We start from the raw sequence: 26,888 nt of genomic DNA, 5'->3' as shown, positions 1-26,888 counted from the left end.
ATAGTTTACTCTTACTCCTTACATAAGTTATCCACAGTATGGAAATCTTTGGATGGGGAGAGGAAGTAGATGAAAACTATAGGAGTCCACCAGGATAATAGAAAGGACAGTATAGGCAGACTAATGAAGGACAAGCATGTTAGAGAAGAGTCTATCTATATTGTGGCTGCAAGCTGTGGAAAAATTGGTAGGTAGATGTGCAGAAATGGGAGTAGAACAGTGCAAGGGAAAGAGGGAAATGTATAAATTTAATGGGAAGGAGGGAGATAAGAGAGATCCAGACTTCAAGCAGAAATTGAAGGAGTGAGAGGTTAGAGTATTTTTGATTTTGGCAAAGATTTAGCTTTGATTTAGCTATTAAAGATACCTTCACATGATCTTTTGATACTCTCTAGGCTCAAAAGGAAAAGAACCCTCTTAACTACTTTAGAATCTGTAGCTGTGTGTGCTAGGATGACCTGATGATGAAAGGAATGAAGAATGAAGGTATTCTTTGAAGACCTGCATTGTTAAATAGCTAACTGGTCTGGATTGTTTAGTTTTCTGGAGATGAAAGCAGTTTTACACTGGGGTAGAGCAGCAGAATAGGTCTAAGGAAAAAAGCAATTCAATGCACAAGTTAGCATGAAGAGGGCCCCTTCTTTCTAAATGAGATGAAGATATCTTTCCTGCTCCTTTGAGCATTCTTTGGACTGACCATTTTTCTTCAGTGTTGTCTTTACTGAATCTTAAAATCTTCTCAGGAAACAACAAAAAAAAAAGTGTTTAGCTCAGAAATAACAATGGGGAGGAGGGGGGAGGGCACACGCTCCCTTTGGGGTTTGAAGTAGCTTTCACAGAATTCAATCTGAGATCTGAATGTACAAGAATGTATCCAGATAAAATAAAACTCTGAAAGTTGCTAGCAATGCTAATGAAATGTCTGTGGCTTATAGAGAAATGCCGGCAGGGAACCAGGAAGGGCAAGGTCATTTTTAAGGCTTAAAGCCTGTCTATTTTAAGTAAAAAAATAATTAGCGATTATAAAACTCTGTGGCAGATGAGATGTCAAGTAAAGCCCATCTTTTTCAAGCAAATGAAGTCCCTAGAAGGGAGGAGTGAAAGAAAAGCAAAACAACACTCCAGTAGCAAAGTAGCTGTGAGTAGCAACAGCTGTTTGAATGTGGAGAGAGGGCAACAGGAAAAAATGGGGTAAAATACAGCCAAGGCTCCAAAACTGCAGCTTCGGCAGTAGTCATTCCACACAATCAAGTGATACAATGTGCAAACCAGCCAAGGTGAAGTTCTGCCTAAGGAGGGCAAAGCTAAGCTAACAAGCACCATGGCAAGCCTGTGCTTCTTAGCATTGCATCACATGGGCAAGATCGGGTTTTGTTAGCAAACTGGGGTGTGTGGGGCAGAGGAATTGGAGCCCATGCTGGTGTGAGGCACAGTGACCGTTTACAGCCTCAGTAGTGTGTGGGTGTGCACCATATGCATGCACAACGTAAAAGCTATGGCTACAACTTGGCTGTTGCAGCTACTGGATTCCCACCTTAACTCATTCCTTGCTAACTAGGCAAGGAGGAACCATTTAAGTCATAATTTTTATATAGCAGGGGGAGAGCAACCGTTCCTAATTAGCCCACCAGAATCCTCTTTCCATTGGCTGTTACTGCTGTCTCCTTTGTGTGTTTTTTAAGCTTGTGAGCCCTTTGGGATGAGGAACCATTTTTTTCATACTCTTTGCTATGTGAACTGCTTTTGGAATTTTTCTTGTTGAAAAATGCCATATATACAGTTGCTGAAATATTTGTTGGTTTTATAAACATTCCACTTCCCCTTTCCCTCCTGCCCCTTTGCCCATTTCACTCCCCACATGCAACTCTTCTGATATAAACGAATAAGCGTGTATACAATAATGAAGCAAATGAAGAACAACAAAAACCCCAAGCAAATACAGATGTAAAGAAAGCATACATCATAGTACACTGCTGATTTATAGCTAGAAATTCCAGAGTTTACTTCCTTCTCTGGCATGATCCAGGAGGCATCTAGATCATGTATAATTCTAGGAACTCACCCTACATATTGCCAGGTTTTTCCAGATTTCCTCACCTCATTTATGATGATCACTCTAAGGCCACTTGTGTTAGCTTTTCTCCCATTCATTTCTCTTGATTTGGTGGAGCCTTATGCTTCCAGTGCTGAAATGCTGTAATTAACCATACATATATATAACTTGAAGATACACTGAAAATGCTGAAAGATTGCAGTTCATTTCGGTGTCTAAGGTGGTATCTCACAACATAAATGTAAAATGGTAAATGAAAGAACCAAGGCCATGGATGTATATTATACATCATGGATGGATTAAGTTCAGTCTTGTGTGGTCTATTTTTTAAAAACAGAATTGCAGTGGTTCACTGATGTGTGTTAATCTACAAAGTAGGTTGCACACTGCTGACCATTTTGCTAGTAAGGCCTTATTAATCAATGTTAAGTGATCCTAAGAATAAGGAATAACATAATTTTGATAGCAAATGGGGTGATTTTCTGGAGTGCTTTAAAGATTTCTCTCCCTCTCCCTCTCTCTCCGCCCCCGCCATCCTATCTATCTATCTGTCTATCTATCTATCTATCTATCTATCTATGATTTCCTCATTATTGGTTTCTTGGCTTTTTGTATTTTCGGCATTATATATTTATATTTGCAAATTTACCTCTGCAACTGTGAGACCTTTTGAGTTAAGAAAAACAATCCATAATATTTCAAGAGCTGAACAAGTAGTGCAGTATATAATGGCTGTTAATCATGTCTTGCTATATAATGTCTCTCTGGAGGCAAGTACCATCTGTCTTGGAAATCATTCTTCTTAAACTTTGTCAAAGTAAAGGTTCATAGGTCTGCAGCATTAGACAAAAGTAAGCTGATTAGCATCAGGTGTAATATTTTATAGTCATGGGCTTGCTTTTTAAATAAAAGGATAATTCAAACTTGTGGAAACATTATATGGAATTGGGCATGTATGTAATTTGCCAGAGACAAATTTGTGAATTGAACCAGATAGAAATGTACAACAGAAATCTCTTTTCAGATCCATCAGGAAATGTTACAGAATGCTCCAATTTATAGGCTCTTTGTGAACCCCTTTAGAAATGTTACATCTGAATCTGTCCAGAAATGAGGATATGATGGAAATGGAGTGCCACCCACCTCTTTAGAAAAGTACAGTCCTCCCCCTGAGGACTGTACTGGGTATCATGCTGAAATTGCCTCAGTCTTTTCTTTTTTTTAAAAAGCCTGGGGCCATTTCAGCATGACACACAGTACAGTCCTCAAGGGTCTATACCACCTTAAAGATGCATGTGGAAATTCACATCTGAAAGCTGACTTTGCATATATGGGAAGCTTTTTGACACAAGGGAGACAAACTATCCCCCATGTCAATAGAGGCCATGGAGGCAGGACAATGGGTGGTAAACAAGCTTACAGGTGTGGCTTGTTTCCACTCTCTTCTCCCCACCCTGGCTGCCTTGCTCTGCCTCACCTCACCCACCCACCACGTTAACCCTAGGCACCTGGGCTAATTATTTGCCTTGTTCCCCAACTGGATGAATGACCACCCTGCGTGCCTATGGTTAATGCAGCAGCAGGCAAGACGAGGCAGAGCAAGGCAATCAGGGTGGGGAGGGAAGAGCAGGAATATGCTGCATCTTCTGTGACTTGTTTACCACCCCATCCGGTCCCACCCAAAGGGACTGTTCTTGCCCTACGTGAATGTTAGAAGTGGCACAGGCTGTCTGTCTGTCCAACAACTGGATTGTGGTTGTTGTAGTTTTGGACCCAAGGGAATTGGCACAAGGCTGTTCTCCTATCCACATTTTAGTCATTACATGGATCAATCTAATCATGCATGAGTTGGCTCCCACAGCCTCTCATTTCTACAGGGCTGCTCAACTTAGGCTCCTCCGCTGTTTTTGGACCACAACTCCCATAATCCCCAGCCACAGTAGCCAATAGCCAGAGATTATGAGAGTTGTAGGCCAACATCTGCAGGAGGGCCAAAGTTGAGCAGGCCTGCTCTAGAATGACAAGTGAGTATATAAGTCATCACAAGGTGATAGTATGGGGCTGTGCTGGAGGAACAGGAAGCTTGTAAGTCTGGATATAGGCTGGGAGCTTCATGTTGTCCATTTCTTAGAATCTATCATGAGTTTAAACGGCTTGCAGTTAAAAAGATTTAAAAGATTTCCAGCTTTAATATAAGGCTTTGACATGAGTTTATTCCAGGCATTTTAAAGCTTCCACAGCAGTTTCTTAATGGACTCTTGCACAGGTCCAGATGCTGGCATAGAATTTAGTAGATTCTCATGCTTCCTTATAGCATGTTTCCATGCTCTGGCCACATGCTGAGCCCAGCCCTTGCACTATTTTCACAGCACCACCTTCTGGCCAGTGAGTGTGAATCCATCCTTTTCATTACTACTTAAAAGCAGTAATGAAAAGGGTTGGATTTGCAAGCGCTGATCAGGAGGCAGTGCTGTTAAAATAGTGCAGGGGCTGTGCTCAGTGTGTGGCGGTTCTGAAACGTGCTAGGAAGGAACATGAGAATCTACAAAAGACCCATAAGTAATTACAGTGTGGCAGAACCTTTAAAATCCCTTCCATAAACTCACATCTGGAAAAGCCTATACAAAGGCTAGGACTTTAACGACCTGCTTGTTGTCATACAGGCTGCTTCTACTAATTATATAATTGCCTCCCCCTGCCACCCACCCCCAGCCCAGGCTAGAAGAAATCCTCCAGCGTTGTAAATGCCACTTTCTAACTATTTGGTTTTTGGAGGCTTTTCTGAGCTAGCCATCAGAAGACTCTCTCATGACTGCCACAAGATTGATAGCGTTTTCTTGGAATTGCACCAGTTCAAATGAGTTCAGAATCTGGATACGTTGGTTATGGAAATAAAGTCTTTTCCTCATCCGGCCAGTCAAAGATGCGAAAATTTCTTTAAACAAAAATAAAGCTGAGGCTTCTAACCCAAGAGAGTCCTCCATGTCTGTTTCATTCCATTTAGCACACTTCTTAGTCCTGCAAATAACAAGTCCAAGGGGGTCCGCACTTGAATCCAAAGAATAAATGAGTCTGCATATGGTTTCCATGCTTTCCATAGAAAAGGCGAAACCTGCAGGGCTAATAAGGAGCAGCTGAATGGTCTTTTTAGGCTGTATTAACACAGCCTTTTTTACTGTTTCCTCACAGCTCTTTAAGAACCACAAGCTTCCCTTTCATGGCAGGAAACTGTTTACATAGGGTGAAAGTGTTCTCCTTTTGGATGCTTTGGAGAGCCTGTGATCCCATTGAAATGGGTTCAGCTTTCTGTGGTTCAGAGCTAATAAAAATAAAAAGGCTAGTGTTGTGAGCCAACACCTGCATGTCAGCTGTGCACCTGTGGACTGGTGTGAGAGCACATGGGGAATTCAGAAAGTTTACTTGCTTTCTCAAGTTAGCTGTAGTATCTAACGTTGGGGTTTGCAGTCCCAGCTCTTAGCTCTGGAAATCTAAAATGAGGGACAGTGACTAGCAAGAGGCAAGACAGTATAGCATGTGGTTAAGCGATACAATATTGTTCAGGAATGATTCCATAAAAGGCATGCAGTAGGATTTATGGAGCCAACACAGAGACTCATTGTGGTCTAGAGGCTGGGCTGCTAAATTTGGACATGAAAACCCCACTCAGCTGTGAAGCTTGCTAGGTGGTCTTGGGCTAGTCATATCTCTCAGCCTAACCTACCTTATAGGATTGTTGTGAGGTGAAAGCATACCTCTGAGATGGTGTCGATGAGGGTGGGTGGGGGAGAGAGGGCCTTGAGTAGGATTCTCCAACTTTTTTTCTGATAAGGCTGGGTTTTTTTAAAATAGCTAACTGATGGGCAGAAATTCACAGGAGCCACTTTGGATTAGATGTCTGCCTCTTGTGAAGATGTTAAAGGCCTAGACCTACATTATTTCTTTCTTTATTGTTTTGTTTTATTTTATTTTATTTATTTTATTTCTATACTGCCCTTCCAAAAGTGGCTCGGTTTTTTACATTAAAAACACACACAACTAAAATAAATTAACAGTTAAAATCAGAAACTATAAAAACAGCATAAAACCATTAACAATTAAAACATTTAAAACAGTGTTTTTAAAACCCTGTAAAACCAGGCCAAACATTTACAGTTTAAAAACCCTGGAAGGCCAGGCCAAACAGATAGGTTTTAAGGTTTCTCCTGAAGGCCAATAAAGAACTCAGATTACGGATTTCTGCCGAGAGTGCATTCCACAGCCCAGGAGTGGCTACAGAGAAGACCCACCTCTGAGTTGCCACCAGACGTGCTGGTGGTAACTGAAGATGGACCTCCTCAAATGACTTTAGTGTGCGGTGGGGATCATGAAGAAGAAGGTGCTCTCTAAGATAACTCAGACCTAAGCCATTCAAGGCTTTAAAGGTAATAACCAGAACTTTGTATTTTGCCCAGAAACATATCAGCAGCCAGTGTAGCTGTTTCAAAACAGGCATAATATGGTCTCTCCAGGTTGCCCCAGAGACCAATCTCTAGCATTTTGAACTAACCAAAGTGTCTGAACTACGTACAAAGGCAGCCCCACGTAGAGCACATTGCAATAGTCAAGCCTGAAGGTTACCAGGTGATGCACCACTGTTTTGAGGTCATCTTCAAGGAATGGAAATAGCTGTCGAATAGGCCGAAGCTGATAGAAAGCACTCCTGGCCATGGCCTCCACCTGAGATACCAGGGTGAGGCCTGGGTCCAGGAGTACTCCAAAGCTGCGTACCTGCTCCTTCCAGGGGAGTTCAGCCCCATCCAGCATAGGAAGCTGTAACTCATCCCTCAAATTCTGAGCCCCTAGAATGAGCACCTCTATCTTGCTTGGATTCAGTTTCAATTTGTTATCCCTCATCCAGCCCATTACTGCCTATAGGCAGGCATTTAAACATTGGGGAAAGGACACTTTAATGTTGAATTAGTTTGACAAGAATTGGTCCCATAGAGATCCACGCAGATGTCCAGCACAAAGAAATTTATTTTTATTTTGTTTTGGTTTGTTTGTTTGTTTTCATTTGACATATTTATATACCTCCCAAAACCTGTGTCTCTGGGCAGTGTACAACAAAAACAATACAAATTAAACAAAATTTAAAATGATTAAAACATTAAAATCACTTAAAAGCCAACATTAAAAACGATTAAAACTATAAATCTAGTTAAAAGCTTGGGTGTACAAATGTGTCTCCAGTGCCTTTTTAAAAGTTGCCAAAGAAGGGGAGGCTCTTATTTCAACCGGGAGCTCATTCCAAAGCCAAGAGGCAGCAATGGAGAAGGCCCGTCCCCAAGTGTCTACCAGACAAGCCGGTGGCAACTGTAGACGAACCTCTCAATGGGTGATAGGGCTCATAGAGAAGAAGATGGACACAAAGGCCAGTTGTTCACCAGTTGGTCCTTGTGGGAAATGTTGAATTGTTTAGAAACTGACCTGCATATAAAAGCTGTTTGCTGCCGATACTGGTGAGAGTTGTGCCCCCGCTTTGGAGAAGATCTGGAGATAATGAGTGAAACTACATAAGAATAGGTCTGTGGGATCAGGCCCAAGGCCTATCTAGTCCAGCATCCTGTTTCACACAGTGGCCCACCAGATGCCTTTGAGAAGCCCATAGGCAAAAGGTAAACTGCAAGTGTTTGGGAGCTGTGTGAAGTATATACTTGTAACTTCTAATAACAGAAAATTTTGTGGGTAGCTGTGGGGTATCCTCTTCTATGAAACTGTTGTATTATCTGTTCTGTGTGGTGCCTGTTGTATGGAGATAAAAACAAGTACTTGACGTATGGAAATGAGAACAGCTTGTTCATTGGGGAATGATCGAAAATAAGGAAACTTCCTTTAAATTAAAAGGGTGTCAGCAAGCCCTATTCTAGGAATTTGGAAAGAGCTTTGTGATGTATGGGATGTCTGAAATGATGGGAGTTTTTACTCATTTTGCATTTTTTAACAATGTCAATGCCCAAATGGTTTAAAAACATAACACTTTTTAAAAATGGTGTTGCTTGTTTGAAGCCAGAAGAAGTTTACCATTAACTTTGAAAGAGCAAGAGTTGGACTTTTTGGAATGGCCCTGACAATAAAACCTTTATTTAAAATGAACGTTTTGAGACTATGCTTCCTAATGGCTAACTTTCCAGAACAATGATCTTATTTGTGTTGCCAGTAGCTTGGGGAGGCTGGTGTGAGAGTGAAGACTATAAATCATCCTCTAACCTACTGAGATACTGCAAGTGTTTTTCCACCCAGCTTTACAACTTGGCTATTAGAACCTTGGTGCTTAATGGGTGAGCACAGTTTTCCATATGTGTGCCTTGCAAAAGATCTTCTGTTGAGGTCTACATTAATAGCAGGAGACATCATTTCCTGTTTCATATCCCTTCCAAACTGCCCTGGTCACAAGTAATTCTGTTTCTAGGCAAAAGCCTTGCTATGAATATGCTAAAGCCGCTAAACAGAGTTACAGCCTTCTTTATCAAATTCATCTTCCTAGTTTCCTGGGGGTGCTAATGAGAAACAGCAAACAAGCAACCACACATTATTGCCTCCTCTCTTGGGGCCAGAAGATGTAGGTGTGTCTACTAGGGGGAGGGATGCTTATTCATTCCTCCAGGCTACTCTATTCTACATTTCATTCCTTAACCTTCAGCAAACAAATGGATCAAATCAATCCAAAACTTTCACTCGAGGCACGAATGACCAGGCTCAAACTATCGTACTTTGGACACATTATGCAACTCAGTATATGACAACTTCCTATGTTCCTATGACTTGATTACAACAGCAATGAATGCACAACTGACAGACCTTAAAGGCCTTTAAAAAAAAAAAGATCATTTCAAAAGCTGAGAGGAAATTAAGATATTGAAACGTTCAGTTGCTGAATGAACCCTCCACATTACACGGCAGAAAGTGGGACAGCCCCCCCCCAAGGGAAAATACAGCGCTTTTTTTAATGCACATGCAATGTTTTGTAACACTAAAAGGTCAAGATAAAACCTGGAAGAAGGATTCCAATGTGCAAATGGCACTTTGCTGTCTTTGCCTGCACGATGGTGTCAAAACACAGTTCGGATGCACGCTTAGCAGATACATAGCGAAACAATTATGACATGCAATCTGAAAGTGCCCTAGTGTTCAGTAGAGATTTTCCCACTAACAGGCTGCTGTCTAGCAACAAGGCCTCATTGTGGAGGATTCTTAAACTGAGACTGGAAATTCCTTGTCTTTCCATGGTACTGCATTTCCCCATTCACCCTAAACAGGGTATCTTCCTGTAGTTTATCTTGTTATATATTGTATATTTTGTTTGTAAAAATCTAACCTTTTAAAAAAGTCAGTAATAAGCAGTTTTAAAAGTTTTTCTCAAATGAAATAGTTATGATTATATACAATTGTTGCATTTCAAACAGAAGTGTTCTATATTATTCTGCATTAAATGCATCTTAGCCCATTCAAAATCAGTCCAGAGTGTCTGAATCAGTTACTGAACCATTTTCTAAAGTTAGTGGCTGACATATGGTTCTTGACTAATAAAGAACCAGTGCAATGAGAAAAGCACTGGTGTAGCATCAGTGCTTCTGAAGAGTTCCAGACGAACACTGAACTGGTGCTAGTGTGTGGGGGGTGGGGCGGGGGGCATCAATAACCTCCCCTTCCTTTGGAAGCCCTCTGTGTTTCCTGCAAATATGTTCCTGAGGGGTACATGACCCTTGGAGATATTTTCAGGTGGCAAAAGCACTTCTGGGGAAGCCATTGAAATTTGTAACCACCACTGAGTCAGCAGTGGAGCTGAGTTAGCTGAACCTTTCAGAAACACCAGTGCTTTGTTAGGATGTCAGCCAGTGTCTGAACCAGAACTAAACCAGAAGGTTAAGAAACACCGATGAACCAAAGTGACACTGAACCCAATTTTTTAATGGTTTGACTCCATGATTGTCACATGGCTGCACTACCCTCAAGGACATATTTCTGAAGTCAAAAAGTACTTTTGGAGGGGGAGAGAGCAGCAAAAATAACGCACCCCCCCTTCCCCTCCGCACATACTCTGGGCTGAGCTCTGTTGCTGGCCGGTTCCTTTTCCACATGCAGAGGCGTCAGTGAGGGTGGTACCAGGGTGGTCAGCGAGGGGTGGCAGGAAGTACCTTTAATAAATAATTACCTTCGGTACTGTTTGCACTTGGCAGCCCACGTGAGCAGGGGCACCCCGCCCAGCATCTCACACAGAGGCTGCCCTGCCTACGGCACTCAACTGGTCTCTGCGCATGCACAGCAGCCATTTTCATGGTCAGCTCCACCATGGCCAGATTAGCATTGTAGGAAGGGCAGCCTCTTTGCGAGATGCTGGGCAGAGTGCTGCTGTTCGTGGGGACTGCCAGGTGCAAGTGGTACTGAAGGTAATGATTTTTAAAGGTACCTCCCACCACTCACCCTGGTGCTGCCCTCACAGGCTGCCTACATGTGAGCCATTGTTTCAAGTGATGACAGCCTCGTGCTTTTGAGATACCCCCACTTTCTCTTCTGAAACTATATTCTGCTGTGCACAATTTCAAAGGGAGGTGGGGGACAGTGAGGCTGTTTAGTGCTGAGGTCGGTGGGGTGGGATTGGCCTAATTTTTGCAGTACAATATTTTGAACAAGACAAGTTGGACACACTTCAGACTGTATGTTCAGTTAAGCCCTTAGAAACAGTCCTATTGCTATTTTCATTTCCTGTGGACTACAACTAGTACATCAGAAAGTCACTCCTCTGGCTCAGTTACCTCTCTGCAGTAGTTCCCAGGAATATCAGATACAGGTATTAATGGAGCGCTCCTTTTGAGGCTTTCCATTAATGTTCAAGAGTAGAGACGGTTATGTCAGGAAACGTGAAATCCAGCTGGGCTATTATATTTACACACACAAAAAACCCCAGCTAAGCATTCCAAGAAGCTTGATTATTAAGCAGTCTTTAGAAACACCAAAAGGAAAGCCATGATTTTGTCTGGGTTAAAAGAACTTAAGACAGCCTTGAACATACTCTTACTTCTTCCACCCTTTCAATTGGGAAGGAGAGCTGGTTTAGACATTACTCATGCCACATGTAGGCTTCAGGAAAGCCCTTACTGGTGCTGAGAACAACATTTTAAAAATCTGTTCCATATGCTCAGCCCCCAGAGTATGAAGCTGCCAGCCACAATGTGGGCAGAGCTTTCTGTTGAAAGCAAGCAGAGCCATGTCGAAATGGTTGGGTTTTATATAGCTATTTCCTTTGTTGTCTGTGGTGACTTCAGAAAAGTAACTCCCAACTCTCCAGTGAACTAGTTCTTCTTTTATGTTTTTCATAGCTCAGGCTTAATTCCTCCAAGACCAAGTTGCTCTTTTTCAGTTTGCGATCTAGCCAATTGCTATGTGTGAGTTTCTCTCTTGACGGGGTTGCGCTTCCCTTGAGAGAGACGGTTCAGGATCTGGGGGTCCTTCTGGACTCACAGCTCCTGCTTGAACAGCAGGTGGAGGCTGTGGCCAGGGGTGCCTTGGCCAGCTTCGGCTGGTTCACCAGTTACGGCCTTTTCTCAACTGGCAGGCCCTGGCATCAGTAACTCATGCCTTTGTTACCTCTCGCTTGGATTACTGTAACGCGCTCTACCTAGGGTTGCCTTTGAAAATGATTTGGAAGTTAGTCCAGAATGCAGTGGCTCGCCTCCTCATCAGTGGCCATAGAGTTGATAGTGTTGCACCTCTTATGGTCACTGCATTGGTTGTCTGTTTGCTTCTGGGTCCAATTTAAAGTGCTGGTTCTCACTTACAAAACCCATATGGGCTTAGCACTGGTATATCTCCGGTATTGTCTCTCTTGGCCAGTTGTATCTCATCCTGTGAGATCTTCTCAGTTGACCCTCCTTAGTGTCCTGGGCCCTGGTGTAGTGTGTGGTGCCTGGGCCCATAGGAGGGCTTTCTCTGTGGTCACCCCTTTCTTTGGAACACCTCTCCCCCCCCCCCGAATTGTTCAGCCTCCTCTTGTGTGGCTTTTAAGGCCCTTCTCAAAACCTACCTTTTTTGCCAGGCTTTTGCCCTTTAATTTTTTAAAAAGAAAAATATTGCTATTGTTATTGTTCACCACCTAGAGTCTTTGGAGAAAGCAGTATACAATAATTTTTTAATAAATAAAATTATGTAGACGACTTTTATGTGTTACATGTATGAGATTACCAAAGTTAACTTGGACTACAGTAAATTGCAGCTGGGGTGATGGGAATTGTAGTCCAAGATGCCTCTAAATACCAGTTGCTGGGGAGCAACAGCAGGATTGAGGGCATGCCCTCACCTCTTGCTTCAAGAGGTATTTGGTGGGCCACTGTAGAAAACAGGATTCTGGACTAGATAGGCCTTGGGCTTGATCCAGCAGGGCTGTTCTAATAGCTGGAGAGCCTCTCTGTTTTAGAATATTGATGGTGTCTTTTTTGAGCACTAATGTACACAGTCTGTGATGGTCACGTGGCACAATGAGAACATTTAGAGACACATTCTGATACAGACATCACAAGTTACGTTGTGTTCAAAGCAGAATAAGTGTCTAATGGATCATCTGGGAGAAAGAAGTGTTTGAGTCAGTCTGTCACAAATTTTGTCAGTGTCTCTGAATACTGAGCAATCTTAGCCCAGAACTAGATGTGACAGAGGGTGCATGCAGTAATACTAAACACAAGATGTGATGTCATGCTCAGAGCTTTTCTGCACCTGCTAGCAGCCACCAGTGAAGTAAAGTGGGGGAAACTTGGAGCATGGTGATGTAAATGCCACGCATTTTGTATTACTAGACATCATGGAGGAAAGGAGTGGGGAGGAAGAGGAGGCTCTAGGTTTCTGTTTGCCACACATCCTCTGTAATATCTGGTTGCAGCCCTAACTTGGATTAGTTTGGGCAGTTGTCTGCCGGCATGCACTGTTAAGATGGGGATGCTCCAAGAGCATGCCTTCCTTACATAACTGCAGAACATCTCGATGCATCATCAGGAGTATCCTTTAATCATGTCAGGTGGTGTTGCCCCTCTCTGCAGGTTCCAAATCCTGTTTAAACAAAACCTGACAATATATTGGGATGTCCTGCAACGATATCAGGGTGGGCACACTCTCACTGTGTCACCATCCTGATTGTGTGTCAGTGGACACAGTTGTCAACATAGTCAACAGATCATATCCAATACATCACCACTGCTCTATGGAATTGCAGGGCCCACTCTAGGTTTCAGGGGGCCATCAGCAAACTTCTCCACGGTCGTCGTCCTACTTGGGTGGGACCCGAAAGAATTTTTCTACCATCACCACCACCATCACGCAAAGGCTATGGGCAAAGAGGTGGTCTCAATGCCTTTCTGAGGAACCCAGGCCTTTGGCAGCTGCCCAACAATGCTGTCCCCTGATTTCTTTGTGTATTGTCATCTCAAGCTCATGGACAAGCAGAGAGGCACGTTTAGGACATGGCATGATCAGAATAAAAAGGATGGGTAGATTGTGTTGTTCACAGCTGCCCTGAAAATAATCTGCATATTATAAGCCATTCAAGTGAATTGTGCAGACTAGCTGGAGCCTATCCGCTCCTCCCAAGTTTTACAGATAGGAGTACTGAGTTTGGGAGATAACAGCGGCTTACCCATGAGGCTGTGTACAATGAGCCCAGAGTTCAGTAAGGATTTAGATCCAAATTTGACAAGTTTTAAATCCAGTAGATTTATTGTTTTGGCTCTCATAAATACATGTCATCAGTGGAATTTTGGAGAAGAAATGGTGTTTGGAATGTGTATGTGTGGGAGGAAGATTTTGTATCTGATGCATAACAGCCTAGTGTACTATATATACCAGAGTACTCTGAGATTTTTTTTAAAAGATGTGTATAGATGTTCTAAAACAGGGGTTCCCAGCCATGGTCATCAGATGTTCTTGGACCATTATCCTCAGCCATAATGGACAAAGATTGTCTAAGGGTCTATGCTCTTGTGTGGCTTGGTTTCCTGTAGCACCCTCATGCAGTAGAAGGATAATATCCATATTCTATTTGAGTGGATTAATTGGGCTCCAGTCCACACACACAGCCATTTAAGAAAATGTCACTGCCTGGTTCTATGCTTATTTACTTGGAAGTCAATCCCACTGACTCAATGGGACTTACTGCCAAGTAAGTGTGGGAATGCCTAAATGGATTTAAGCTTTGACATTAATGGTCCTGTTGCATAGCACTTTTAAGCTTTCAAGTATAGTCGAATAGAGCTTCTTAAGCCTCTAAAACCAGATTTTAGCTAAAGTGAATACTAGTTGAGACCTGAAGTGGAGACCTCATGGAATTCACAGAATAGCCTGCAGTTGAGACCCCACGGAATCCATTAAAGTTTCTGTATTTTATTTTAATCAGGTGGTTGGCGTGGCCCAAGCAATCAATAAGAAGTCTGGTGGTGGAGCAACATTCACCGAGCAAGATGAGAAGGTATAAATTATTAGCTTAACCTTATGTTTATTGACAAAGCAAAGCAAAAAGGAACAGCAGCTGATTAATCTTTCCTGAGGTGGCTGTGTGAACAGTACAAATATGAAATATTTCAGCAATGAAGTCAAGGTGAGATTAAGCTCCTGCTGTTTAGCTATGTATAAAAAACATTCAAAGTACTGTGTTTCATCATATAGGTTATATGTCTAGGTACTAAAATATCTTAAGGAGCCATCCAACAACTTTACCCAAATATTGTAACATAAAGATCATGAGAATCAGTGGACAACATTGTTCCTCTTTGTGAAGTATTCACACTAGTTTTGCCTGGATAGTTTAGTTAGCTTGAACAGGACGTGCACTAATACTCATCCGCTGTTACGACCTTATGCTGGCCCTCCACCCACCCCCAGCTTTGCAATGCTTCTTCAGCAATCCCTCTCTTCAATCCCAATCAGTTGCCTGTTCTTTAATTCCAAAAGTGACATCACTTCCATCTGTCTCATAGCTAACATTGCCACCAGGAACATCAGTCTTAAGCTTCAGGGGTGTCTTTCCTCCTGTGAATGATGCAGTCAGGACATATGAAGCTGCTTTATCATGAGTCAGACCATTGCCCCATCTAGTTCAGTAATGTCTATGTGGATCCTTCCCTTGGCTCTGGGCATGAGACACTCCTCAAATTTATTCAGTGGGCTCAGCGTGGGGTAGGGCATTTGTCGAGAGCCAGGAGGCTCTCATGGACCCCTGTCTCTCCACTTCCTGACTTTTGCCCCCAGAATTTCTTGGCCTTCCCCTTGGCCTGAAGGACAGGCTTCTTCATCAGTGGGACAACCTGCCTTCTGCATCTTCCCCCTAGCTCATCATTGGCCTCTCTAAATAGGTCCTGACACCTAGTGCCAGTCTTTCAAGAAGACAGACTCCCATCTCATGCAATACCAGCCTCTTGCAAGACAAGCTAATGCCAGATGCCTCATTCTTTGATCCCTCCCTTCTCTGTCCCTTGGCCATCCTGGACTCCTGAGATAGGCCCCTGACTTGTCTGATTCCATCCCTACTGTGCTTCCTAGGAGGTGTGGCTGTGACTACTCCTGGTTGCTCTGTGGCAGTGCAGTGCCAGCTTGTCCACAATCTACTGTGACTGAACATGGCTCTGTGAAGTGTCAGGCAGAAGTCTTCCCAGCCTCCTAACCGTAGATGCCATTGAACCTTGGCCTTCTTTGTGTGTAATGCATGTGTTCTATCCTTGACCAAAAGCTCTGTTCTGCTTGCATTGTAAAAGTAGAAGAGATCCATCCTTTTGAACTTTTCTATAATCACACTATTTGTATCCATAAAAGAATGGTTAAAATAAAATAAGAGGCAGCTGAGCATATCAAGTACTCTTGGGAGTGAGTTCCACATTGAATTACTATTAAGCTAATGCCTGCAAAACAGAGTTTTGATAGTTATATAATTAGCACACCCATTGCATGCCCCAGCTCTGGGAAGCAGAAATAAAACTGGATAGAGCTCACAGTTTGAGAGCGCTGGATTAATTTAGAAGTGCCCAAGGCAGAGTGATTTAAAGTAGCCATGTTGTAGCAGCTTTTTGAAAGCTATATAACTTCATAAGCAATCTGTGGTGCACCAAACAGAGTTGAACTTGAGCACGGAGGAGCTGACAAACCTTGGCAATAACAAAGTCAGAATTCATTCATCCCATCCAAATGGAATGTGTGATGAACATCTGCAGGACATCAGAATTAATACATTTCCTGTACAAAAATTGTTCATGGCTTTGCTACCTAAGCAAGATTCAGTTCTCCCTTTAAAAGACAGAATCATTGTAGATGACTATACCATGTGTACAGTATTTAAAGGCTGACAGGGCTTTTGGTGTGTGTGGTTCTCCAGAACTACTTATTAGAGAATACTTTTGTTGTGACAAAACAGAGGTGGATATTACATAGGCTGTGCTCAAGAATGCACTTACTCATGAATAAATACCTTGATGTCAGTCATACTTCTCCTTAAGTAAGCTGTGGTTAGAAATGGGGCCCATGTTTCCAAAACAGATACAAGAATCCTGGAAACTGCTGACCAGTAAAACAGTTATTGTCAAAAATAATCTTAAACATTCTTTGATAACATCTGTAGATTCTTTTTTTTATTATTACTTGGGGAGGCAGATTCTTGATTTTTATTTTATTTGCTTTGGCCCATGTGAATGAAAATCTGTATTAAGCATTGTGCATTTTATAATGTGCATAGGATAGGCCATTTTCTGATTTTGTTTTTGTGTTTGGAAGAATGGACCACAAATCTATTCCCCTGGGGATTTGGTCACAGGTAGAACTGGATATTTTAAGATGGTATATAAACAACATTTTTTGCTTGGGAACAGAAAATAACAAACTTCTTCTAGCTCTTCAAGCTAGAAGACTCGGTAATTGGCGTGGTTTTAGAAAGGAGATAATCCAAGAACATTTAAGGGGAAGACCTATTTGTGGGAGTTGATCTCTAGACCTGAACACTTTGTCCCTTCCATATGGTTGGTGGCAGATCCTGAAGATCAACTGTAAAGATCAACTGTGCAGAAGTAATTGTACACTGGCTGAGATTCCCAGAAGTATTTTATATCATTTGTATGGTGTGATATCAATGTCATCCTTTGCATTTTTGTTCTTTTATTGGGTTTTTTTTCCACAAGTAGAAGTATAAAGTACATTTTTTGACATATACACATTTCAAAACAAAGATCTGGTGATCAAGAAGGGGAGATGAAGACAGATGGAGTGAATATGAAGAACTAACAAGTGGTAAGGATGACGTGTAGAAAGAGAAAAGAAATTAAGTATTGAAATGGGACATTGAGGATGTGTGTACAGGTAAATAAATGCAAGATCATGCTCAAAACCAGCCTAGTTCCAGTGGTTGCCTACTTGAACTTATACACCCAATACCTTGGTGTTATTTATATAATCTCTGTGTGCCTTCCATATGCCATGGTAAATGTCCTCCTGTGGAAACCTCTGATACATGATCAGTTCATGGGTCAACATAAAAGATAGATCTTCTATCCATATATTAATTGAAGAAAGTGTTTCTTGCCTTCCAGTGCTGGAGGATTAGACATTGAACTAAGGCAGCTGTAAAACCCAATTTTGATTGTCCTACTGTTAAAATCAATATAAATGTAACATTGCTGACGTGTTAATCAGTTCAGAGAATATGCAATCTTGTACAAGCAAGGCTGGTTTTTAAAATTTGGACCATCTTCTGTGTCATTCAGAAGGTCACCTTCTACATTAATAGGGGTTAGCTCAATACTTTCTATATTGCATTTCTGTGGAAGTTGCTGGCTAACTCCCATTGGGCTCAATTCATGCTTCCAGTTCAGTTAACTGTTAGTATTTGCTTTTCAGGATTTTGCTGGTTATCTAGCATTTTGTGGAATTGTTCTTCACAATGCTCAGTTGTATGAAACATCACTGCTCGAAAACAGACGCAATCAGGTAAGGCTAATCGACATGGAGACAGTGGGCGTCTGTAGGGACATGGAGAAAGTTGTATACTAAAAGCTTCACCCAAGTCTTCTTGGATTATATCCAATATGTGATGTGGTTGATGCAAATAATAGAGGTCACTCAAGGCCTCCCTTCTCTACATCAGCTCAGCTGTAAGTTAACTGATCTGTAAGCTCAGTTGGACTGGAAAGGGTAGGGATGCAGTGGTGGTGTATAAACAGCAGATTCTCTACTCGAGTATAGCCTTAGGAAAGGTTGGTGATGGGAAGGGAGAAGGTAGCAAACATAGGCAACAGCAGTAGGAAGCCCTGGAGATTGCTTGTTTCCGGGAACCAAACACAGGTCCAGTGCTATTGGCAGCCCCAGAGGAAACAGCGGCAAGGGGGAAGGTAGCCACAGATGCTGAGATAGCCAGAACTCTAAGCAGCCTTACAGCTTCTTTCCTGTCACACAAAGTCCCTGCAGTGCTAGCCAGGAGCCCTGAGCTGTCCCCTTTGAATCCCAAAGTCACTGCATTATAACAGAAAAGGGTGAGTTGAGACTGGGATGAAGGATATGGGAATCCAATCTGAGTGGCATAGGCAGTCATGCGGGAAGCACTCTGTTAATAGGTGTGTGCTTGGACACCTGGAGCCAAGAAACTTTCTCAGGCCTGCTACCTGAAATCATTTTAAGAGCTGATAGAGGGACTGAACTTCGGCCCTTCTGCATGCAGAGCATATGCTCTGCTGCTTTAGGTCCTTCAAAGGTAAGTGGACATGTATTTCTTATTTCCTGTGACTAGATGGAAAGTCCTTTCTCTTTAGGACTTTAAGTCTAAATGCTTGGAAGGAATGCTACCTATGATGCAAGGAATATAAATTCAGAGCACCTATTGCCCTCCCCCCTCCCCAGGCTCTGACATTGGGGTGAGCTTAACAGCCTATTCCTGCCTTTTCTGTAAATTTCCTCAGACTCTGAGACTCCTCTACATGTATTAATAGGTGTTTACTATATCTGGTGAAGCAAAGCTGGTCTCTCTTAGTATGCTTCTGAGGGTGTGTCATCTAGCCATGTGCTTTGTTGAAGGGTTATTTATATTCCACTCCTGTTTACGGAAGGAAGTATCTAGGTCCACCCCTGCCAATGTGAAAAAACATTGGTAGAAATAAATGGGCAGACAGTGCACCAAAGCTTTCCAGTGGGATGGGATTTCAAAGGGGCTTGCAGAAGCTTTCAAAGGGTATAAATGTTTCAGGCCCACATCCCAGCCCGGTTCCATAATACTGCACTCATGGGTATTTTTAAAAAAAAATTAAAAAAAACCCAGCATAATCGCTTGCCTAGTTGAGAATTCCACCAGTAGAAGTCTTTCATCCTTTCTGGCTATCATGGGGCATTGTGGAAGAAATCAAGGGTTATATTTGCATAATAGACCAAAACATCCATTGATGTATTTTACAAAATACCAGAACTCTTCCTGTTATAGCCAAACAGGTAAATGGCTACTAACACTTTCTACTTATTGTCTACTCAAGACAGAAGCATTCAACATTTAATGTTTAAATAGTTTGTGTTAGATAGCATTTTTATTGATTTATCCCCAAAGCTTCAAACAGACATGTGCACGCACGCACACAGAGAGATCAGTAAATAAGTAAGTAAACAACAACAACCTAGGGATGAATGGATTTCCTCAGTTCCATGTTGTTACACATCCACAGTTCAGTCATGCCTCTCGCTCTGGCTTTCTGCAGGAAAGATGAAATGTGGAATGTTGGCAGTACCATAGATTTTGTGCAACAAAGGAATGTTTAACACTTATATCTCTCTATCAGTCCAAAACCCCAGAAAAATTCATTACTTCCTGGGAAATCTCTCCTATTGGAAAGCATGGGGGATGAGAGATAGGAAAAGTCACAGCAACATAAGAAGTTAAGGTGCTTGCAAACTCCAAGCACTGACTGACTGACTTGACAGACATGAAACTCCCAGAACAAACCAGGAAAGATAGAAACATGCTGTTTTCGCAAGTAGGTTCTATACCTTGCCCAGGAGATGAAAAATACCCAGAAGCCAAACAAAACATATTAATGCCCCATAAAATGCAGGAATACTTTTGCATTGGACAGCATGGGTCATAGAACTAGGAAAAGAATAAAGTCACAGTAACATAAGACATTCATATGCTTGCAAACTGCATGCTGTTTTACGTGTATGTATAATAAATAAATTGTTGCCTTCTCATAGGCATGCGCCACTACTTCAGTATGCAAAAATGTTTTTAATTATATTTAAGTTTCCCTCCCACCTGATAGGAGCACACCAGTGCATCTGCACAACATAGAAACATCAAGGGAAAACTGTTTCAAAATCAATTTATTTACTAAAAATAAAAACAGTGTTCTTTGTTTTATTATTTAAAATTGTACACATTCCAGAAATATAACTGGAAGAACCCCAGATTCTGACATTGTGAGTTTCGCTTTGGTAAACATTTTCATAATAAAGAACCCCCAAATCCCAGGATAAGTTCAGCAGGTCTTAGTAAGCCTTCCTAAAATAACCGCTCCAGGATATAAACAAACTATAGGCAAAATATAAATGAAATACATGTAACACCAAGATCAGCAAACTGCCACACTACAAACTGTGCGATATAAAGGAAAATGCAGCTACAGGAAGAAGTGCTATTTTATATGTGACATACAAATCCTAACCTGATTTGTGTGAATTCAGGAGTGGAGTTAGGGAAGGGGACAATTTAAGAGGGGACCTCCTCAATCTTCTATTGAGGCTGTTGGACCCTTCCCTTCCCTTCGATTCCGTGAAGACTCAAAGGTGCTTGTAAGAGTACGGAAGAGTCCGCTACTATATTTTTTGCTACTGGAGGTAGCAAAGCTGCCAGATGGAGAGAGGACTCCTTTCCAGAATTAATGTCAAACAAACAAACAAACAAACAAACAAACAAATAAATGCTCTCTAGGTTCTGTGCTGGGCTGGAGGAAATAAATATTTTTAGTCTCAATCCAGGAGTAAGAAACCTTTGACAGTTCTGCAAGTATAAAATTTTGAGACACATGCATTTCAAACTGGAAGGCAGGTTTTTGTGGCATTGCTGCTTTATGGCAAGCTATTTGCCTTCTTGGATGTCATAAATCTTACTATAGCATGTGTGTAATCTGACACCAAGCTCCTGCCACTGGAGGAAAGGGACCTTTGAATCCAACCCTGTGTTCTAGATGTTCATCTCATTTTTAAAAACAAACCTAGCTGCATAATTAGTAAATCCATCGAGTACCTTATTAACTGCCAGACATTGGACTACATTAATCTGCTTTTTCTGCAGGTACTTCTTGATCTTGCCAGCTTAATATTTGAAGAGCAGCAGTCATTGGAAGTCATTCTGAAGAAAATAGCTGCCACCATAATCTCCTTCATGCAGGTGCAGAAGTGTACGATTTTTATAGTGGACGAAGACGCTTCTGTGAGTACAGATACTTTTCAACGAAATAAAGCTTGCATTCTTTCCTTTGACATATTAGAATCAGTTTTTTTGTTTTTTACCTCCCATCATTAGTTACCAGACAAACCAGGAAACCCACTTTTCATAATTATGTACAATGAATGGGAGAAGAAAGGGGGAAGACTGAAGTCTCTGGGTAGAAACTGCAGAAAAACAGAGCCCAACAGCATGTTAAATGCAAGTGGAGCATTGTATAGAGTGGCAGGGGTGGGGGGAAGAACTAAACTCCCTTTCTCATATCTTATTCTCAGTTCAGCACCATAATAGCAAGATCTTAAGGCTAGTGCATATCAACACTTTTTTAAATAGGTTGGCTCTTTGGCCTGTTTCTGTGGATCTGCCACTAAGTTGAAGTTCAGGCAAACATTAAGATAAGGAAACTTGTTACTAACATTATTCTGTGTTGACCTAGCTTCTCCTGAGCCCCAGAAGACTTTGGATTGATAGAAACAATTCACTGTTCTCAGAAGAGCCCTTGCTTCAGCTGACTGAGAAATTAAAAACATATGTAATTAAATGTGTTTCAAAATATAGATCATTCATGTATGCATATTATAGTAGGAACTCTTTTCTCATTCTTAGGATTCATTTTCCAGTGTCTTTCATATGGAATTTGAGGAATTAGAAGACTCCAGTGAGACCCACAAAAGGTAAAAACAACTGGATCTGGGATTTCCATTGCCTCAGCTGTATAAGGGAGATATAAAATGCCATGATTTCCATTTTAAAGAATTAGGACATGGTAAACCAGAAGCATTACCTGCATAAATCCAGTTAAAATTATTGGGTGGCACAGAAGAGTACAACTCTGGGCATTCCATTAATATCAAAGGAGAGTTCCCAGGGGATTGTGCTCGTGGACGGAGTCCTATCATACACTCTGGGATTAGTCTTGCTCAAGTATTCTGGAGTACCAGATGGCCGAACTGTCCATATTGCCTATGGTTTTCTTTTTTCAACATGTATCCATTGCTTTACAAAAGATGTGGCCAGCTGAAGACTCAGGCCAGAGATGCTGACTAGTTTCCTAGGGTAAGCGAGGTTGCCAAAATTTCCCCCCACTACTGAGCTAGCAGCAGAGCTGAGTTAGCTGAATGTTTCACAAGCACCGGTGCTTCTCCCATTACATGGGTGCCTCATTAGGATGCCAGCTGCTAAATCTAAAGGGCATCTTCCCACACTGCTGGTTGCAGAACATAGTGCCCAAATGGATTCAGAGATGTTGAATCCCCCCCCCCCAAAATACAAGGTTATGTGAGGTTTTTTGCAACAGTTTCTCCACAATGAGTTACTTGACAGTGTCATTCGGGCTGACTCTGTCAATGCCTTGTTCAGATTAAGGGGAATTGCTGCTATGTAACATCCAACAGACACACATGCCGAAGTTGAACACTTGACATCCAAGAAATCTCTATCTGGAATTGGTTCAAGTCAAGAAAGAACAAATATCTGTTATGACATAAGAAACATGTTGGAACCTTCCTTTATTTCTGTCTTTACTAGTTAACCTCTACAAGTTGTAGCAGCCAACATATTTAACCTTAAAACTGGTTTAATTATGTTGTTCTACACAGGACTAAGGTTGTCATCCTCAGTTATTCAGTTTGGTAAAGCTCATCGACTCAGTCTAACCACTAGTTAAGCATGTTTATGGCTGAGATGCATGCCCGCTAATTTTAAACATCAGTGTTAATAATATAGTGTTTTAACTTTTATATGTGTAGACTTGGAGATTGCAGCTTTCTACGAGAAGACCATCATTCAAGTCATCATTTTTGTTCAATGCAATATCATACAGAGGTCTTAACTCAGACACCTGACACAGCACCTTTGTAGATGCTGTACAAACAAAAGGATAGGATGGTCCAATAATGCAAAGCTTGTAAACAATTAGGCATAGCAGTGGGCAGCTTGTTCAGAGATGTTTTGGGAATGCCTGTTATCACATTTTCAGTGAAAAGTTTCTTAGAGCTTCACTTCTAGAACCTCATGGCACTCAACTGGCTACTCCAGTGTACAGCATTGCATATGAATCCTTCAGAGACACAAATTTAAAAACAAAGATTATCAAGCCAAAAGAAAAACATGACAAAGTCTTTTGGGTACTCGGGTGAAGATGGACTCTTCAACAAAATAAGTAGCAACTGTGGGAGGGAAAGGAACAGTAGTATCCATGTGCCCAAATTGCACAATATGTCCTAATTAGTCAGAAAAGGTTTATTTTAAGTCCTAATTTGAAGAAGCAGATGTTGAATCTCTGTACAGCAACTCCAGTGCAATAAGTGTGCATTCAGTTCTGAAAGCATCTTCTAACATGAACTTTAGTAAGTGTTGAGAACATTCATAAGTGTTCCATCTGTTCTACATTTATTTGTGAAGCAAATCTATTATTGATTTACAAACATGCCAAAATTCCAAATGCATGTGATTAGTTCTGCTTTTGGAAATATATTTTCTATTCTGTTCCATTTTGCATGCCTTTCATTCCGGAACAATACAATTTTGTTTCATGTTTGACGGTCCATAGTTCAGCGCAAATTCAGCTGAAATTCTTGCACATTTGACATACACATGCTGCTTCCCAAATGCTGCATCAGCAAATTATTTTATTGCTTCCATCCATACTGTTCCTTGTACAGTTTTTCCTGTTTGATTGTGCCCTGTCTTCTGTTGTCTAGGTTATTCTTTTGTGTGTGGATATAGTGCTGAATTTATAGAGACTTAATCTAGACAAGACACAAGTATTGTTGGTCGGTAGGAACGCTAACCCAGGGATTCGTATTCAGTCAGTTGTGTGATAGTTCTCACTCTCTGAAGGGCTAGGTGTATAGTTTGGGGATAATCCTGGATAATCCTCTTCACAACAATGCTCCTGGAAGGTCAGGAAGTGGCTGTGGGTAGGAGTGCACAACTTTGACTGCTGCACAAAATGCAGCCCTTCCTGGTGAAGGGCCACAGATGACCACAGATCTGTCCCACATGTATTGGTCACATCCAGGCTAATGTGCTGCATGCAGAGTTTTCCTTGAAAAGTGTTTGGAAACTTCAACTGGTGCACATTGCTGCTGCTAGGTTGTTGTTAAGGGTCCAGTTGACAAACCTCATCCGAGTTTTGATCTGCACTGGCTTCCATTTTGTTTCTGAACGAAGCATTTTGTTTTATTCAAAATGCTTGGTTCAGAGTACCTAAAGGAACCTCTTACTCCATAGAAGTCTCCCAGCTGCTGAAGTAACCTTGATATGCACTGCTCTGAGTTCCTTTAGTGACCAAGGTGAGGGGTGGTGGAGACAAGAGAATTTCTTAGTGGCCATGCCCAGACCCAGAGGCCAAGGGACTGAAACCCCACCTAGAATAGTCTGAACATCATTCACCAGGGCAGAGGAACCACAAACCAAAAGTACTTCTGTTTGTAACAGCCAAGCTGGTGGTCTGTTGCCCAGACTGTAAGTCTCAATTTTCAGGCATCTTGAATAGCTACCTTATTTTGCTGGGTCTGTGGCCCAAAATTCTTTTTCAGTCTGATGCATGACATAGAAAGCTGCCTTCTATCAAGTCAGACCATTGGTCCATCTAGCTCAATATAGCTTACACTGACTGGCAGAAACTCTCCAAGGTTTTTATGTCTTTGATTTGCTAAATATCATTTACTGTTGGTGGTGGTGCATTTATTTGAAGTATACTTCTTTTAATGCTGTTGTATACTGCCTTGAGTAAAAAAATTAAGAAAAAATAGCTTATAAATTTTATAATTAAAAATAGGCTGTGTTGATAGCACCTTCTCTCCTGCAGTAGCATAGAGGTATTAGATGATTTAAAGATGAATGAACGGATTGATATGAGCAGAATAGATTGAGGAGGCAGGCTTATGGATATCTCCACTTGGTATTTTCCAAAGGTAGATTTCCTGGGTTCAGTAGTATATTTTCTGCTCTGGGGGAAAATAGTTTCCTCCCATTTAAGTAATTTACAAACTGCCTAACCAGTGCACATGATGTCCCAGAGCATAACCTAAAGGCACATGATAGAGCCACCTTGCTGAAGCTAAACAGGTCAGTGTCTAGATGGGAGACCCCTGCATGCCACCTTTGGGGGATGGAGCTGTAGCTCAGTTGGAGATCATCTGATTGCAGGCAGAAGGTTCCAGTTTCGATCCCTGGCTTCTTCAGGTAGGCTCGGAAAGTCTCCTGCCTGAAACCTTGACAGTTGCTTGCTTCCTGTGTTCCTTGGGCACTTTCACATGTTGCTAAGAGGGTGTTAGTCTGAAACATTTTGTTTGTGAATCTGAACACAATAGTAAATGCTATACCTATTCTTAGTGTTTTTATTGTACTGTATTTACCTGAATCCAAGACTAGGTTTTTCCCCATGTTTTTTGATATTAGAAATTGGGGGGTCATTTTAAATTCAGAGTCCTGTCCCTTGTGGGTAAATACATGTAAAACCTGTATTTAACCTCTTCTTTTTATGGGGGTAGTCTTAAATTCAGAGTCATCTTCAATTTGGGTAAATATGGTACATCATTTTAGGAATTTATTTGAGTGGAGGGTTGATTAATAAATACAAGTAAGTAACTTTAAAATCAAATATACATTTTCAGCAAAGTAGGTTTTTCATTCAGTTACAAATAAAATGCAAAAACTAGCTTAAGCATCACTTCTGAATAGAGATGTCATCTTACCCCCTGCTTCAGTGGTTTATGATTACAAAAGACTTTAAAATCCAAGACTCAGAATCTTTATTGTCAATGGAAAGACAATCCTTAGATCCTTTGGCAGGGAGATTTGGAGATTCATGTTAACAAGAGCACTGAAAGTCAAAAAATAAAAGCAGAAAGAACCAGCTTTGGTTTGGGGTCTTGGTTTTCCTGATAAGCAGGGTTGCTTTTTGATGATGTTACTTGGAGCAAGTTCTTGGAGATGTGTCCTGGAGGCATGTGTCCATCATGCCTCCTGAAAACCACAGACTTTGTGCGGGGAAACTATGTGTCTGATGCTGCCTTTAGGAATTATTTTCTTTGGTGCATTTTTGGAGCATCAGCCCTTGACTGCCTCTGTCCCCTTTGATGTGTCTAGGTATGTTTTCAGTTTGTTTTGTTGAATATTAAGGGGCATCTCCCATCTGTTTTTGCTTTCTTCAACAGAGATACAAACCAAATTAATTATATGTATGCCCAGTATGTGAAGAATACTATGGAGCCTCTTAATATTCCAGATGTCCGCCAAGACAAAAGGTTTCCTTGGACAGTAAGTAAATGAGCCCAGATTTGGAAGTTGGTGATAAAATATATAGAGTGCAATGCATGCAGTTCAGTTGTGGAACATCTTGTGGGATAA

The 26,888-nt window shown here is 41.5% G+C and overlaps 1 protein-coding gene across 8 annotated transcripts in view; it reads left to right on the top strand.

Annotated features, from left to right (window-relative positions):
• Positions 1-26,888, top strand: part of PDE5A (phosphodiesterase 5A) — a 118,023-nt gene that overhangs the window by 50,602 nt on the left and 40,533 nt on the right. For all 8 annotated transcript variants that reach the window (XM_053256800.1, XM_053256795.1, XM_053256794.1 and 5 more), the window contains 5 exons: positions 14,469-14,540; positions 17,948-18,037; positions 21,378-21,515; positions 22,137-22,204; positions 26,696-26,798. In XM_053256800.1, coding sequence (XP_053112775.1) covers positions 14,469-14,540; positions 17,948-18,037; positions 21,378-21,515; positions 22,137-22,204; positions 26,696-26,798 — 471 coding nt within the window. The remainder of the gene's footprint in view (positions 1-14,468; positions 14,541-17,947; positions 18,038-21,377; positions 21,516-22,136; positions 22,205-26,695; positions 26,799-26,888) is intronic.

This window comes from Hemicordylus capensis, chromosome 5 (assembly GCF_027244095.1).
Source record: "Hemicordylus capensis ecotype Gifberg chromosome 5, rHemCap1.1.pri, whole genome shotgun sequence".
In the NCBI taxonomy this organism is placed as follows: Eukaryota; Metazoa; Chordata; class Lepidosauria; order Squamata; family Cordylidae; genus Hemicordylus; species Hemicordylus capensis.
This window is presented reverse-complemented; position numbering and strand designations above follow the sequence as displayed.